Source organism: Hyperoodon ampullatus (genome assembly GCF_949752795.1).
Source record: "Hyperoodon ampullatus genome assembly, chromosome: 13".
Lineage (NCBI taxonomy): Eukaryota > Metazoa > Chordata > Mammalia > Artiodactyla > Ziphiidae > Hyperoodon > Hyperoodon ampullatus.
Window position 1 is genome coordinate 72566408 of NC_136926.1, and position 18732 is coordinate 72585139.

The 18732-nt window shown below is 36.4% G+C and overlaps 1 protein-coding gene across 2 annotated transcripts in view; it reads left to right on the top strand.

Annotated features, from left to right (window-relative positions):
* The window catches only part of WDR7 (WD repeat domain 7), a gene marked incomplete at both ends in the record, with an annotated part of 335367 nt that overhangs the window by 178501 nt on the left and 138134 nt on the right, over positions 1–18732 (top strand). For both annotated transcript variants that reach the window (XM_079717825.1, XM_079717826.1), the window contains one exon: positions 1009–1230. In XM_079717825.1, the coding sequence (XP_079573951.1) occupies positions 1009–1230 (222 nt within the window). The remainder of the gene's footprint in view (positions 1–1008; positions 1231–18732) is intronic.

Below are 18732 nucleotides of genomic sequence, written 5' to 3' on the forward strand. Positions count from 1 at the left end.
TGTATTAATGCTTCATTCCTTTTTATTGCTGAATAATATTTTATTGGATGGGTGTAACACATTTTGTTTAGCCGTTTATCAGCTGATGGACTTTTGAGTTGTTTCTACTTTTTGGCTCTTATGAATAATGCTGCTGTGGACATTCATGTACAAGTCTTTATGTGTACGTTTGTTTTCACTCCTCTTGGGTAGATACCTAGGAGTGGGATTGCTGGGCCATATGTTATAACTCTAACTGCCAAACTATTTTCCTAAGTATTAATAGTTGTATCATTGTACATTGCCACCAGCAATGCATGAGAGTTTCAAGTTCTGTACAGACTCAATAATACATGTCATGGTCTGTCCTTTTAATTGCAGCCATTCTAGTCGATGTGAAGTGGTATCTCACTGTGGTTTTGATTTCCATTTTTCTAATGATCAATGATGTTGAGCAGCTTTAATATGCATATTGGCCATTCATATATCTTTGGAGAAATATCTATTTAAATTGGTTGCTCATTTTAAAAGTTGGATTTTCTTAATATTGAGTTGTAAGAAGAGGTCCTTAAGTATTCTGGATACAATCCCTCATTAGATATATAATTTGACAATATTTTCTCTCAGTCTGTATGTTCTTTTTACTTTCCTGATTATGTCATTTGAAGCTCAAAAGTTTTTAATACTGAAGTTCAATTTAAAAAAAATTTTTTTAATTACTCATGCTTTTGCTATAATATCTAAGAAATCATTGTCTAACCCAAGATCATGAAAAAATATACATCTATTTTTTTTCTGCAAGTTATTTAGTTTTAGCTCTCATATTTAGGACTGTAATCCATTTTGAGTTGATTTTCTTACATGGTGAGAGGTAGAAATCCAAATTCATTCTTTTGCACATGGAAAACCAGTTGTTCCAGTGCCATTTGTTGAAAAGCCTGCTCATTCCTGAGTGACCAATCTGGAATGTGTTTCTTATCATATGTATTGATAGTCTTTTAATTTCTATTCTTATGTTTTGGTTTTCAGGTTGCTTATCAAGTGTCCCACAAATGAAAAAAATTTCCACATCTTATGAGGAAAGACGGAAGCAAGCTACTGCTATTGTTTTACTAGGAGTAATAGGAGCTGAATTTGGTGCAGAAATTGAACCTCCTAAACTGCTGACCAGACCTCGAAGCTCTAGTCAAATTCCTGAGGGATTTGGTTTGACTAGTGGTGGATCCAACTACTCACTGGCCAGACATACTTGTAAGTTAAAAATTCCTAATGCCGATCTATTGCTTCTCAGTACATATTACCTGTTAACAGAATCTCAGAATATTGAACATATCCTGAGTTTTAGCTCAGATAGAATGCTTAAATGAAATTGGAAAGCAGCACAATCTATCTGGCACATTACCCTATAGTTATAGTTCTGGGACTTCTTTTTAAAAGTTAAAATATGGTCTTTTAAATGCTTTTCTTAAAATAACACATTTCTGAGCTTTGTGTTTCCACATTTTGGTCAAGACTTTAGCCAAAACTTCTAACTTCTAAAATAATTTCTGAAAAACTGTGTGTCTTGTCCTGAATGTGATTTGAAAAGTCAGGGGTGGAAGACCAATTTTTTATTTTTATAAAAAAGTGTGTGTGTGTGTGTGTGAGTGTGTGTGTGTGTGGGTATAAATATATATGTATGTATTTTAAAGAACGTGAATGAGGAACTACGAATTGCTTCTGTAATTTAAAAAGTATTGCAATAAAATTATTCCCGTAATGACTAAAAAATTACATTCAGAGCTCAAAGGGTTTGTGTCATATTGCTACTTTTGGTTCTGTGGTTGGTATGTTAATAATAGGTAAGGGTATTTTTTAATGAGATCTTTTGGTCCTTTAGTGTCAGAACTCCCTTAGGTAAAGACAGAATGTACCTACCATATTGCAGAATCATTTCTAACAAACGTGCCATCTTAACTACCAAATATAATCCTACCGAATATATCAAGATATTCTTTGTACAATAAATTGTAATGTGTTCTTTTGGGGTTTGGGCTTTTAAGCAAGGAGAAAAGATATAGGCTACTTTGTTAGCTATGACAGCAGAGAAGTTCACTAGATCGTTGTCACATACTTTTGTGGAGAAACCAAGGAGCCATATTGGCAGCTTTATTATTAAAGCCCTGCTACAGACTTAGCGGCCTGCCTACTCCTCCTTCCCCACCAGACCCCAAACCCATTTTAGAGTCTTAATCCAACAAATACGTATTAGTGGTTGGTAATCTCTTGATCTCTGTTTGACATTGAGAATCAGGAAGTAATAATAGGAATACCACCACCAACAATAATAAAGCAACCACGTAATTCTTTTGAGCATAATTTTAAGCTCTTTACATGCACCAACTCACTTAATCCTCACAATAACCCTATCAAGTGGGTTGTTCCTCAATTATCTCCATTTTACACATAAGGCTAACTGAGCACAGAGAGGTTTCGTTAACCTGGCTGAGATCCTTCCTCCAGGAAATGGCAGTTTTTGTCTTAACACAGTCTGTTGGTTCTAGAGCTCATGCTTTTGACCATTGTGTAAACTGCTACTGCTTGGTGGTTTCTGGTGGAAAAGGGTTTAATGACTAACATGTGCTATTAGTTTATAATTTAAAAAACACTTTCTTTTCTAACTCTTCGTTTGATCATCAAAATAGAAATGAAGATTTCTTCAAAGTAGCTCAGCCAAAATGCAGTAAAACCTGAATTTGAACTCAAGCTTCTTGCGCCCTGAAAACCCACACTCTTCCCACTTTCCCCCCGGGCACGTCCACTTCCCCTCTCCTGCAGAGGCCTCTTCATCTTTTCCCAGGTTCTTCAGGTTCCCTGTTTTCCATTCATAAAACCCTGCTCAAATCTCACCTTGTCTACCAAGGGCTCTTTAATGGGCCCAACCTTTCTGTGTCACTCCAGATAGCCTAGGACTTATATATGAGAGCCTTATTTAGAATCTTGACATTAGAATACTAGAGGTTAGTGAAACCTTGACATGATTTAGTCCAGTGGCTTTCAAACTTTGTTGCTCACCATCTCTCTAATGAGTATCAAGAAATGTCTAATCCCTTGCACATTTTTATATTGACAGCTAAAACTTTTTTTTAACATCTTTATTGGAGTATAATTGCTTTACAATGGTGTGTTAGTTTCTGCTTTATAACAGAGTGAATCAGCTATACGTATACATATATCCCCATATCTCCTCCCTCTTGAATCTCCCTCCCACCCTCCCTATCCCACCCCTCTAGGTGATCACAAAGCACCGAGCTGACCTCCCTGTGCTATGCAGCTGCTTCCCACTAGCTATCTATTTTACATTTGGTAGTGTATATATGTCCATGCCACTCTCTCACTTTGTCTCAGCTGACCCTTGTCCCTCTCCATGTCCTCAAGTCCATTCTCTATGTCTGTGTCTTTATTCCTGTCCTGCCCCTAGGTTCGTCAGAACCATTTTTTTTTTTTAGATTCCATATATATGTGTTAGCATACGGTATTTGTTTTTCTCTTTCTGACTTACTTCACTCTGTATGACAGTTGCTAGGTCCGTCCACCTCACTACAAATAACTCAGTTTCATTTCTTTTTATGGCTGAGTAATATTCCATTGTATATATGTGCCACATCTTCTTTATCCATTCATCTGTCGATGGACACTTAGGTTGCTTCCATGTCCTGGCTATTGTAAACAGAGCTGCAGTGAACATTTTAGTACATGACTCTTTTCGAATTATGTTTTTCTCGGGTATATGCCCAGTAGTGGGATTGCTCGGTCGTATGGTAGTTTCATTTTTAGTTTTTTAAGGAACCTCCATACTGTTCTCCATAGTGTGACAGCTAAAACTTTTTAATAGTAAGTTTAAACATTTGCAAAAGGTATAATTTTGAGGATATTGTGAATATTGACATTTAAAAATAAAACTATTGTTCTTTTAAATATATTCAGTAGAATATTCGGCATAACTGTTTGATATCCATAATCATCCATTAAAAAAACTGCATGACAGAAGTTCCTCTAAATGTCAGAAATCTTACATCCTTGAAGAGAGAAAATTTCTACCCTCACAGTTTTAGTGAAGGTGTTAATTTGCATATTTAGCATCCCAAAATCAATTCCTTTAAACTAACTGTGCCTTAAAACTACGTGTGCTTACAAAACTATGTGTTCCTTGAAAAGTTTTAAGATGCTCCCTTTTGAAGGGATTACTTATTTTGAAGGCTACTGATTTAGTCCAACATGTTTTATATAATATTTCAACAGCATTCATTTGTATTTTATATTTTCCTGCAAGGAAAGTAAACATAAATGTTGTTTCTCTGGGATTTTCATATAGCTTATTATCTTAGTATCTGTATATAAATGTAGGAACATCATAAATAATGAATCGCTGATTTTCATCCAAGCCGTTGGCTGGTTGCTAGGCAGATTAGTTTACACCACATTATCTTAGTTATCTAGACTAATACTGTTATCCTCTGTTTTCTAACCACAGTTTATCTTTATATAAAATTCTGATACTCATGAATTTGCTTCTATAGGTCTTTTCTTTTGACTTATAGTTTCATCTGCAAATGGTTACTGCTGTAACTAGAAAAAGAGGAAATGGGTTAGGTGACAAGAGGCAATTTTTAAAAAGCTAGAGCACAGTAGAAATAGAGATTTTTCAAAGAAGCCCTAGGAATTGATAAAAGAACCAAAGGGTCTTAGTACTGCTCTCTGGTTTATTAAAATTCAGGGAGCTGAACTACAGTAAAGGGGTCCCAAAGCCTATTTCTGACATGATGGAAACCCTGGGCTGAGCTGTGCAATGGAGGCACTTTTGCCTGGGGCTACCTCAACTTTCCCAGGCAAGGGAAATAAAATTTACCCAAACATTTAAAATAGTGAAGCCTTTTGGAATCAAGTTTGTTCTTTGAGCACTTTGGATAAAGAATGTAGATGTAGATAGGGCAGAAGGTAATGTTTCTTAGCAAATAATATTTATAATTCATTGTAACAAAAGACAGATTCTGAGAGGTTTCTTAGCAAGCAGACATCGTATATAAAAATGAATAACATAGTACCTATTGGAACAAGTTCAAAATGTATAAAATGTCCGTGATATTTTCCTCTTATTATGGTTGCCCTATTTTATTTTAATAATTTTAAAGTATTTTCAAGATACTCATGAGTTTCTTTTAACTTCCATCCCATTGTCCTATTTTTTCCTCAAAGGTCTTAGATTCCTTGGTGGTAGATTTGTGTACCACAGGGATTTTTAAGAATTGGGATGTCTTGATTAAATTTATGTTTATCAGTTTAAATCTTGCTCTCTTTTTAAAAATTTTTTTTGATTATTTGAAATCTATAGATGGTTTATTTTATTTTATTTTTAAGATTTTTTAGCCGTGCCGTGGGGCATGTGGGATCTTAGTTCCCCGACCAGGGATTGAACCCATGCCCCCTGCATTGGGAGCATGGAGTCCCAACCACTGGACCACCAGGGAAGTCCCACATCTTGCTCTCTTGATCGGAAACAGTCAGATGTCTAAATGTTCTGTGTGTTACTTGGGCTCTTTTCAATCAGTTCTGTGTTATATTAACCTGCTATAATGTTAACCTGCCAGAAGTTACTGTATGTATCGCTATGGTATTTGTTTATGTGGCATTTAGAATGTATTGCTACCATTAAATATTTAGTGTTTATGGCATCCTATTGAATGAGGTAATAATTATTATCCTCATTCTGAGATAAGGGCATTAAGATACAATATTTTTAGAAGTTTGATTGCTGGAGTTCTAGCCTTCCTCGTAAAGCCATTCTGTGAAAACTCATAATGTAGTAAAATTCCAATTATTCCAACATTGATGGGAAGGACGGGGAGAGACACTGATGCCTAATTCAAAAGTCATACATAGTTTTATAATACATTTTATACTTATGTTGGAATATATATGAATCTTTTGTGGGTGTTACATTTTACATAAAGTGTCAAAATCACATATTGAAGACAAAGCTGAAGGACTCTGGAGATTAAGAGGCCTAGACCAGGCTACTCTGTGACCTTGTACTCACTCTTGGGAAGCAAAGCGACCCTCTGGGTTGCAGTTTCCTCTTGTATAAAAGAAAGAGCAGGAAGTGTTCTGTCTTTAAAGCCCCTTTCGGTCCAGTTAGTCTCTGCTTCTGAAGTGAAATGGAAAACATCCCAGGAAATTTCCCTTCTTCATCTTCCCAGTTTTCCATGTAGGGATGGATGCTTTCTTGTGTCTCATCAACTCAACTTCAATAGGGACCTTCCTTAATTTTTATTCCAATCCACAAATGAGGCATTGTTGGAATATTTTAGGGAATTATTTATAATGTTACCTTCTAGGTCTTTTGGTTCATTCTTTCATTTGGTCTCTTCTGCTCATTTTATAATTGTGGAATGATGCTGGCACATCTGTAGTAGATCACATTTTGATCTCTCATTAGCTTTCTGACTTTGGGCAAGTGTCGTAACTCGATTCCCTAGGCAGCCAACTCTGAGACAGACTTGTGTGTGGGAGTATCCTTGGAATCAGTGCCTTGAGGGAGTGAAAGAGGCAGGGTTGGGCAGGGGGAGAAGTTGAATTGCATTTCAATTGCCTAGAAAGCTTCAGTGACCTTGGGAGCTCTGGAGCTGGGATAGACTTTGGACTTGTCCTGAATTGAGCCTAAGGCCTCAGCCTTTAAGTCCCATGTCATTCAGTCATTGGATCAGCGGTGCCCTGAGGAAGGGGTGTGACCTTGGATGAGGCAGCTCTTTTCATCCTGGGGCAAATCCCACAGAAGGAATCAGCTGAGTCTTTTCAGCCATGAACAGCAGCATGAGCTTGGGGAGTGATTGCTTCCATCGTGGAGGAGAGGAGATGCGCAGCCTCTCCAGGCTTCCGCTCAGCATGTTACTCATTCCTGTGTGTCCCAGCTCCCCATTATGTCCATAGACGTGGAGAGAGGCACCACCATTTATTTAACACACTGTTTATTCCAAGTCCATATGTATCTCTTGTTACTCTGCAAGACATATTTTATCCAACATGAGGCACATTAATAATAGCTGATTCCTGAGCGTTTACTCAGTGCCAGGCATTTTGCTATGCTCTTTACATGTATTATCTTATTTAATCTTCAAAATATATCAATTAAACACTATTACCATTTATCAGATGAGGACACTGAAGCTTTGCTCAGTACTCACTGAACATTGATGAAGTTGGATTAAACTTTCTTCTTGCAGACAGTAAATTAAAGGCATAGGTCAAACGTTTTAACATCATACTGCTAAAAAGTGTCAGGCCTGGACTTGAACACTTGTCTTCCAAATCTAAATCAGTGTATGTTCACCATTTCACACAGTTGTCTTGTGTTATAAACAAGTGGGATTCAGAAGTGGTGCTGCACAAAACAGGGGCATGTCAGCAACAGCAGCTCACCTGGAAATAGGAGCACTGTTGAATCATTTGTTTAGGGATCTGCTGGTGCCACAGAGGGATAAACATGTACAAAATCCACATCTCCATACTTATGAAATGGTTTGCATCTATGTTGTGAAATATTCAGAACAGAGAAAGAAAATGAATTTTTCCCTGCAGTGGGACTTTAGGAATTCTACAACGCCAGGGTTCTTCAGCTGGCCAAGGTGCATGGTGTCACTGATGTTACCTGGAAAATGCTATGTTTATGTGCACTTGCATTTCTGTTCTGGAAAAAAGTTCCAGATTCCATTCAATTCTCAAGAGACAGTCATTAAAATAAAAACAGTTAAGAACCCCAAGAGTTTGTTGGAATAAATGGCTTCTTTGTTATTATGATTTTTTAAAACAAGATAGAGTTATGTTCCTCTTGATTAGTTCAGTTGTAATACCACCAAATGGAAGCCTCAATTAGATGTTGTCTCAGGAATGTTTAAATTCTCTGAAACCTGTATTTAGAGTTTTACATTATTCTGGTGCTGTGCTTGATTTTACTTTGTTGTGGTCTACTGTCGTGAAAATTATGCCCCATATACTTTGTGTACTTTCTAACCATTCATGTTTTATTTAATGACTATATTAATATTGGTTGAAGTTGATGTAATAATGAATTTATTTCCTACATTTTAAGGTGAGAAAGTTAAGCCAAATCTCAGTGTTTTATTCATCAAGATTGGGACCAAGTCACTGAATTGCAATTAATAACAAAACTAGCAGTGGTGGCAAGTTATGAAAAAAAGCAGCAACAATGATGAAGAAAGCATTGTTGCATTTGCAAGGATAAGCAGTGACCAAAAAAAAAGGATCTTTTCACTGGTCACACAAGAGCCATCAGATGGTGTTGCTGAGGTGCCGTTGCGGCTATAGAGTTTGCATTTCCATTTGCTTCCCCTTGTGTGTCTAACCTGGCCTTCCAGGCACCTGTGAGGGGACCTGCCTCCCTGCCTGGCTTCTTACCCCACTGTCCACCTCATTCTCTCTTCTCATTGTCCTAACTCAGCATCCCCTGTTCTTTACCGCCACTTCTCACTTGTAATTTTACCTTTGAAAATTATCCTGGTCCAGATGCCACTTGACTTGTGTTGCCATCACATCTTCAGTGTTTAGAACTGTATTTCTTCATTCTGGCTATGCTCTAAGATCATATGTAGAATGTTTTAAAAATGCATGTGTCTGAGCCTCACTTCGGAGTTCCTATTCAGAAAGTCAGGGGTGGGGTTTGGGCATCTATGTTATTTTTAAAGCTTCATATGTGATTTTCACCTGTAGCGTAGCCAGAATAGAGGAACGCAGTAGAATTTAGAGTCCTTCACAGTTAGTTTACATTGAGTGTTCTATGGTAGTTCTGGTCACTAAACTACCTTAATGCACGAATTGTAATTTTCTTTATATTTTGAAGTGGAAGAGGCAGTGGGAACTAACCAGAGTGAATAAGTGACATTTATATTACTCTCAGAGCTAATTCTTTAGGTAGTTCAGCCTTTTTATTGGAATTTCATTATTCTGGATTGCTTGGGTTTGAATCTTGAATCACTACTCAGTAGCTGTGTGGCCTTAAATGCTTTTGCCTGTTTCTTTAACTAAAAAGTAGGAATAGGGCTTCCCTGGTGGCACAGTGGTTGAAAGTCCTCCTACTGATGCAGGGGACATGGGTTCGTGCCCCGGTCCGTGAGGATCCCACATGCCGCAGAGCGGCTGGGCCTGTGAGCCATGGCCACTGAGCCTGTGCGTCCGGAGCCTGTGCTCCGCAATGGGAGAGGCCACAGCAGTGAGAGGCCCGCGTACTGCAAAAAAAAAAAAAAAAAAGTAGGAATAATAATATCACTTACCTCACAGAGTGAGTATTGTGAGGATAAGTAAATTAGCATATGCAAAGCACTTTGAAAAGTGCCTGACATACAAGTGTTAGTTGAATGCTAGTTATTATTATCGTTACCAGAATCGTCTATAGAAGAATAAAGAAAGGAAATACATCTGCTATGCATTGGGACATTTATATGTGTATAGACAACTTTTAAAAATCTTCCTAAGAATCTTATAAGGTAGGTATTACTGTCAACATTTTATATATGAGTGAACTGATACAATAGGATATGAATCCAGATGCAATTTGCCCCCAAAGCCCATGATATTATATTCTACAATACATACTGATTCCTACTGTTTGTGGTAATCTATATTAGTTCCCAGAGGATTTATATAAAAATGCACTTTTCTTTGGCCATATTATTATACATGTGTTGAAATAAAACGCCAAATATTTTTGTAATTATTTATTTGTATTCTTATGTATTTGTATATTATTTACTTAGATGAATTTCTACATATTTATTACCTGTTTCTCATTTTAACCACATCAACATACTAAGCTCAGATCAAATGGGAAATTTCACTACTCTTGTTTTTACTTATAAATAATTCATGTTGTATAACAGCTTTATCGTTTTAACTGAGATCTGACACTTGCATTACAGACCCTGTTTGGTGATGTAATCCCATCCTTGTTGTCCAAAAATAGTTTTAGTTTGCAACTCTTTTTGTTAATTTGCTACACTATGGGTTTTAGGTTCCTCTTCCATAAAACGAGTAAGTCGGACAAGGTTATTTCTAAGGCCACTTGCATCTAAAATTACACAGTTCTGTGAAATTATTAAAGTGATTTATTATTATTCTAACTACAGAGCTTGTGTTTATTACTGCCACTTGAACTTGCTATCTTATTTTCATTGTTGTTTACCAGTTGCTTTTCTGCTTTTAAAGGTTCTAGTATTCCACTGTTATGCCTTGTTTGAAGCTGAGCATCTTTAAAGTATTTTTCTGCCATCCCTCCTTATGGGTACCTCATATCAGCATACCAAGCTACAGTTATTTCCACAAAACTCATTCCCCACACGTGTCCAGCTTTGTGGACTTGTGTTATGTTGACGTAGTTGTACTCTAGACCACAGACCAGCAAACCATAGCTATGGATCAACCCTTGCCCCCTGCCTATTTTTTTCAAATAAAATTTTATTGGAACCCAGCTGTGCCTACTTGTTTACATACTGTTTGGCATTTCACACTACAGCAGCAGTAGTTGCTATAGAGATTGTATGGCCTACAAAGCCAAAAATATTTATTATCTGGCTGTTTACAGAAAAAAATTTGCCAACCTTCCTGTACATTATTTGAAACATTTGTTAGTGGTCCCTTCTGTTAGTGGTCCATTTAATATACAAAAGGGCTTTGAGGGGACTTTGTTAAAAATATTTCAGTAGCTAAATATAACATCTGTGGTACTCTGAGATCTATATCCTTATAAGAATGTAGTACAAAGGCCTTATACCAATTTTTTGGTCTGGAATGTAATGTAGCATTGGTATAAATCTCTGCCAACCATCTAATGTAGGTAGTAGTTACCTTGATTGAGTTGCAGATTCAGTGACAGGTTTTAGCATTGCATTGCTAGTGGCAACCCCCCCCTTTTACTTTGCATAAGACTTTCTTATATCTGATATTTAAATAACCTTGGTCTGAAGTTTTCTGACAGCTCTGCAGAATGGTTCCTTCACATTTGTATGTCCTATATATGTGTGCTCCAGGGTCGCTGTAATTAACATATTTAATTCTGTAAGTTCAAACAATTTTATATCAAAAAGGGACAAAGGAGAACATCTGGTTTAACCTTTTCAAAAGCTGCAGAACTTTTGATGGTTCCCTTAGAAAGCCTTTTGTAAGAAGTGAATAGAAACCTTTTGTAACCTTGTTTGTAGATTCCCTGCCATGTCCTTCAAAAACACAGTTTCCAAGGATGTTGAATGGTAGGGAGCCCAAGACTGAGTGCTTTATACCCTAGCTTCCATGATCATACAGTAAGTGCTGGTGAACTTGTTGGTGCTACCCAGTTCAACTGGGAGCTTCCAGAGCCCGAATCTATTAGAGGACATGAAGGCTTGTATGAAATCAATAAATGTAGAGCTCTTTCCTTACACCTTTGGTTTTCAAATTGTGTTCTGTAGAGTCCTGGGACTCCATAGAGATGGCTCAGTGACTGCCTGGGCTCTTAAATCTCCTTCAAGCACAGCAGCACTGACTTTTCTGTGTTTTAGAAGTTGAAATTTGGCATGACATTGTATCCACAAAGAGAAACTAATGAAAACAGGGCTAGAGGGACTTCCCTGGTGGTGCAGTGGTTAAGAATCCACCTGCCAATGCAGGCGACATGAGTTCAATCCCTGGTCAGGGAAGATCCCACATGCTGCAGAGAAACTAAGCCGTGCACCACAACTACTGAGCCTGTTCTCTAGAGCCCGCGAGCCACAACTACTGAGCCCACACTCCTAGAGCCCACGCTCCACAACAAGAGAAGCCACCGTAATGAGAAGCACACGCAATGCAACGAAGAGTAGCCCCCACCCGCCACAACTAGAGAAAGTCCGCGCATAGCAACGAAGACCCAATGCAGCCAAAAATTAATTAATTAGTTAATTAATTAATTAAAAAAGAAAAAAATAGGGCTAGACTCTTAAAAGCAAAACACCAAATACCTGAAAACTAGAAATTACACATCCTTCAAAAACTCAATGATAATCAAAATCCTTCATTTGCCCACTCAAATTTGCTCTGCTTTCAGCCTTCCCCATCTCAGTTGATGACTACTTTCTTTCCAGTTTCTCAGAGTCATCTCTAATTCCTTCCTCTCTCAGGTAACATCTAATCCATCAGGAAATCTTATTGGCTCTACCTTCAAAATATATCCAAAATTCAGCACTTCTTACCACCTTTACTGTTATCACCCTGGTTGGAAACCTTCATTTCTCACTGGGATTACTGCCAAGCCATCCAGCTTCTACCCTTATCCCTTTATAGTGCAGTTTTAAACATAGCAGTCATGGTAGTGATGCTTTTAAGACCTAGGGTAGATCTTATCTCTCAAGGTTATCCAGACAACTAATCAGCCACACAGATACTCAAAAATCAGTAGCTTTTCTTTATAATACTAAACAAAATAGAAAATGTAGAGAATCATCATTTTTTGAAAGACCCTTCGAACTACTAAGACCCTAAAAACCAGGAAGAAAAAGACAGACAACACAGTTAAAACACAAAACAAAACAAAACAAAAACAGAATAGGACTACAGGCAGGCATTTTATCACGGAAGGAATGAAGATGCCAAAAAATACTCAGCCTACCCAGTAATTAAAGGAATTTGGGGTTAGGAAAAATTTACTAGAAACACTTGTTTGTTTAAAAGCATTTTTTTTTACAGTGGATATTCGTATAATTAAAATAAAATGATAGATGCTCATATTTTACAAATAGTTAAAGATCTCAATAATAATGGCAACCAAAAGAAGTACCATAGACCATATCTAAGAATAAACTTAAGAAATATGGAAGAAACTACAATATGTCACTGAGGGAAATAAAATAATATTTGAGTAAATAAAAAGGCATGTAGTTCTTGGATGGATAAGATAATACCACGTGGTAAATATCTCAGTTGTTTCCAAATTAATATATAAATCTCACACAAACACTAAAAATCTCACTAAAAATCGTTCTTTTAATAGCTAGTCAAAATTATTCTAAAATTAACACACCAGAGATAAATAGAATATGTGATTTATTTTGTTTTATTCAGTAAACATATATAGCACTAACAATATACCAGTCACTATCTTAGATACTTTATAAATATTATTTAATCCTAATTATAACCCCTTGACCTATGTAATTATTAAAAAAGTCAACCTCTACAGTACTGTAAAAATGTAAAATATCTAGGCATTAACTTAACAAAGAATATGCAAGACTTTTAGAAAAAAAATTTTTGATTTGATTGAAGTAGTTTATAAAGACCTAAATAAATAGGGAGATATGCACTTTTATGGATAAGAGTATCATAAGAATGTCAGTTTTCATAAATTCAGTACCATTCCAAATAAAATACCAGTAGGGTCTTTGTTATTGTTTTTTGTTATTGAACTTACAAGCTGATTCTCAAATTTATATGATAAGACAATGAACTAAGAAAAGCCATGACATTTCTAAAGAAGAAGAACAAGGTGGAGGGATTTCCCTTACTTATATCACAAGTTATTATAAATTTATAGCAATTATTATAGCATTATCTTGGTGAAGAACAGACCAATAGACCTATGGAACAGAATAGACGGCACAGAAATGGTTCTATGTATACATAGGAATTTGACTCTTTATAGTTCTAGCATTGTAGATCAGTGAAATAAGGGATAGACTTTTTGATACATGGTATACTTACCATTGGCTATTCATAAGGAAGAATAATGAAATTGGATCCCTCTTGCCCGTCATAGCCAAAAAAATCAATTCTGTATAAAGACTTAAATATAAAAGCTAAAACAATAATACTTTAAAAAGATATAGGAAAACCTGGCCTTGGAATGGGGAACAATTCTGTAAACAGGTGACAGAAAGCCCAACCAAATAATAAAGAGAATGGGTAAATTCAACTACATTAAAATTAGAAACTTCTATAATCAACAATACCTTTTAGAAAGTAAAAAGTAAGGCCACAAAGAGGAAAAAGGTATTTATAACATAGGTCACTGACAAGAGATTGTTAAGCACACACACACACATACACACACATACATACACACAACTGAGTAAGAAAAAGACAAATGCAGAGCAGAAAAATGGGTAAAGATTGAAAAAGCACTTCACAAAAGGAAATAAGAATGGCTAATAAGCCTATAAAAAGATGATAAGTCTTATTATAAGGGAAATGCAAATTAAAAGCCAAATGAACTGTCATTTCTCATCTACCAAACTGAAAGCTTGAAGTCTGATGTTATCAAATTTCTGCAAGCATTAGGAGCAACTAGAACTCTTTTACACTTACTGTGGAGGGTAAATTGGTTTCAGCACTTTGGAAAGCAACTGGGTGTACTATCCTATGAGTGTACTCTATTTTTTGCATTGTCTAGAAAAACTTCCCTATGTGTGAAGTAAATATTTTCTCCCATTGTGTGGATTGTCTTTTGATTACCTTAACAGTGTGTTTCAAAGAACACAATTTTCTGATTTCAGTGAAGTACAGGTTATCAGTTATTTTGTTTTATACTTCATGCTTTATATATTCTAAGAAATATTTGCCTACCCCAAAGTCTCAAAGATTTTTTTTCCCTTTGTCTTTTTCTAGAAGTTTTAGCTTTTGCATTTAGCTTTGTGCTGTGGTTTGAATTAATTTTTGAGTACAATGTGACATAGGGTTAATTTTTTAAACATATATATACAGAAATTTAATTTTAGCAACACTTGTTGAAAGTATTTTTTCCTTTTTGCCCCTATTCAGTTGCCTTTTTTGAAAATCAATTAATCCTAGATGTTTGGGTTTATTTTTAGACCCTCTCCTGTCCTTCATTAATCTATATGTCTGTTGACTAATACCATGCTATCTTGATGACTTCAGCTTTCAAGTAAGTTCTGAAATTAGGTAGAAGGCTTCCAACTTAGTTCTTCTGTTATAAAATTGCTTTGGCTATTCTGGGTCATTTGTGGTTGGATAAAATTTTACAATCTCCATGCCAATTTTTTTTTTTAAGCCTGCTAGAGTTTTGATTGGAATTGCTTTGAATCTGTCCTTGAATTTGGGGAAAGTTGACATCTTAACAATACTGAGCCTTCCAATCTGTGAATGTGGTATATTTCACTATTTACTTAGATCTTCTGTAATCCCTCTCAGCAATATTCTGTGGTCAATTTCAAAAGGTCTCACAGAGGCTCCAAAGAGGAGGAAACAGAGGAGTCAGAAAAAATATTTAAAGAAATAATGGCTGAAACTTTACAAATTTGATGAAAGACATAAATTTACAGATTCAAGAAGTTCAGCAAACCCCAAACAGGTTAAATTTTAAGAAAATCATGCCTTGAAACATCATAATGTTGCATAGTTTGTTTCCAGTTTTTATTATCAGAGATGCAGTATTAAAATTGACACTTCTGTGTGTGTGCTTATGCATATTTATGAATGTTTTGTTCAGTAACTTCCTGTAAGTAAATTCCCCTGTCAGAGTTTATCAGTATTTTAAATTTCAATAGCTGTACCAGATTGTTCACCAAGTTGTATGAATTTATTCTTCTGCTGTTTCTCTATACTTCTTTAATTCTGAGGATATTAATGATGTTTTTCTTGTCGACCAATACGATTGATGAAAAGTGATACTATTGTTACTTTAATTTGTGTTTTAACTCTTTAGATTGATTTTCTTGTTATGTGTTTACCATTTTTTAGTTCTTCTGTGAATTGCCTGTTTGTGTGTATGGGTGTTTATTGAGATGTAGTTGACATATAACATTATAGTGGTTTCAGGTGTACAACATAATGATTTGATAATTGTATATATACTGAAATGATCACCACAATAAGTCTAGTTAAAATCTGTCACTGTATATAGTTGCAAATTTTTTTCTTGTGATGAGAGCTTTTAAGATCTACTCTCTTGTTTCCCAGACACGCAAAAGCTAAAGGAGTTCATCATCACTAAACTGGCCTTATAAGAAATGTTCAAGGGACTTCTGGAAAGACTGTAACTAGAAATAAAAAGATGATGAAAGAAAAAAATCTCACTGGTAAAGGCAAACGTATAGTAAAGATAGTAGATCAGTATGAAGGTTGAAAGACAAGAGTAGTAAAGTTATCTATATCTAAAATAATTAGTTAAGCAATACACAAAATAAAAAGATGTAAAATGTGACTGAAAAGAAAACATAAAACATGGGTAGGGGAGTAAAAATGTAGTGCCTTGAGAATGCATTCAAACTTGAGAGACCATCAACTTAAAATAGACTGCTATATACATAGGTTGTTATAAATGTATCTCGTGGGACTTCCCTGGTGGTCCAGTGGTAAAGAATCCGCCTTACAGTGCAGGGGATGCGGGTTCCTGGTCAGGGAACTAAGATCCCACATGCTGCAGGGCAACTAAGCCCACATGCCACAACTACTGAGCTCATGCACCTCAACTACAGAGCCTGTGTGCTGTAAACTACAAAGCTCACACACTCTTGAGCCTACACCCCACAACTAGAGAGAGGAAACCCGCATGCCACAACTAGAAAGAAGCCCGCGCACCACAACAAAGAGCCTGCGCACAGCAACTAAGACCCAACACAGCCAAAAATAAATAATAACATAAATCCTTAAAAAAATGTATCTCATGATAACCATAAACATGAAAACATAACACACAAAAAATAAAGAGAAAGGAAAAAAGAGATCTACTCTCTTAACTTTCAAATATGCAATATAGTGTTATTAGCTATAGTGACCATGCTGTACGTTGTATCTGCATGACTTATATATCACTGGAAGTTTGTACCTTTTGACCTCCTTCACCCATTTCACCCATCCCCCACCCCCTGTATTGTCATTTTTTGTATCAAGTTGTTTACTTTTATACTGTGGGTACTTTTTAAATAGAGAGATACATGTTATTATATATTTTTTTAGTTTATTGTTTCTTATTTATACTTTCTGGTTCTTTGTAGTAGGACATTTATAATTTTTATGTAGTCATATATTCAGTCTTTACCTCTGTGTTATTGAAACAAAAAATGGATATTAATGTGTATATTTTCATTGAATTTTGTAGTAAATAGTATGTATTCAAGGGTTCAAAATTATAGTGACTGAGGTAACTCTCACCATTACAAATGAGGAAAGGGAAAATGCTAGAATGAATCTTGAGCTAACAGTGTGAACTCATGGTTTTTAATATACATACAGAAATAAATATAGCTCTGTGTGTATGTGTTGGTTAGTATGTGTACAATGTCTCCTTTCTCTGGCCACTTAAGGGCTTGGGAACAGTGACATCCAAGTAGCAGTGTGCATACCCAGAGCTCAGATATTGATTCTAAATATCATTCTCTTAATAAAAGGAACCAGGACTCCTTGGAAGAGTGGTTGGTTCTAGGGCTGGGGCAGGGAAAGTACAAGATGAACCCATAGCATCTGCAGTGTCAGAAAATCAGGAAGAGCTTAAAATGAATGGGGGCATGCCTATCATAAGGATACGGGAGCCCCTGCAGGTGCTTCCAATAGCCAAAACTGAACTGATTTGAGCAACAAAATAAATGATGTATTTTGTGGAATTATAACACATAGAACAAAATAAATGCCCATGAGTCCATACTGATATAAATCAGTCAATCAATCAGTCGAGGAATAGGGACAGCTCTTACAAAAGACTTTTAGTTAATAAATATAGAAGGAATGAGGGAAATACAAAATCTCCATTAGGCAAATGCAGCAGTACTAACTGTCACAGACAAAATCCACAGGTGGTTGCTAAAATCAGTATATTAACACAACCTTAAAGGATCTCCTCCTAAGACATTATCAATTACAAAGGGAAATTGGCTTTCTCCACTGTAATTGGTTACCATGACCAAGTGATCAAGGTGAACCTTGTCAGTAATAAGACATATAGACAGCATTCTCCCCCTGATACGATACATTGAGAAGGACACAACATCACTTTTGTGGTATTCCAGCCAAAAATGCATGGCCTTAATCTAAATGTGAGAAAACATCAGGTTGAGAGACATTTTCCAAAATGACTGGTATTCATCAGAAGTCATGAAAGGCAAGGTTAAGTATGTGAAATTGTCTGTCACGGATTGGAGGAGACTTTATAAAGAGACACGACAACTAAATACAATGTGACACCCTGGAGTGAATACTGGAAGAGGAAAAGGTCATTGGAAAATTCAAATAAAGTCTGTAGTTTAGGCAGGAATAGTCCACCAATATATATATTTTTTTAATCTTTTGTTTTTAATTATTTTATTTTTGGCTGCGTTGGGTCTTCGTTGTTGCACGCAGGCTTTCTCTAGTTGCGGCAAACAGGGGCTACTCTTCATTGTGGTGCGTAGGCTTCTCGTGACGGTGGCTTCTCTTGTTACGGAGCCCAGGCTCTAGGTGTGTGGGCTTCAGTAGTTGTGGCACATGAGCTCAGTAGTTGTAGTGCATGGGCTCAGTAGTTGTGGCTTGTGGGCTCTAGAACACAGGCTCAGTAGTTGTGGTGCATGGGCTTAGTTGCTCCGCAGCATGCCGGATCTTCCCTGACCAGGGCTCAAACCCGTGTCCCCTGCATTGGCAGGTGGATTCTTAATCACTACACCACCAGGGAAGCCCTAGTCCACCAATATTAATTTCCTAGTTTTGGTCATCATGCAGTAGTTATATAAGTTGTTGACATAAGAGAAAGCTGGGTGAAGGATATATGTG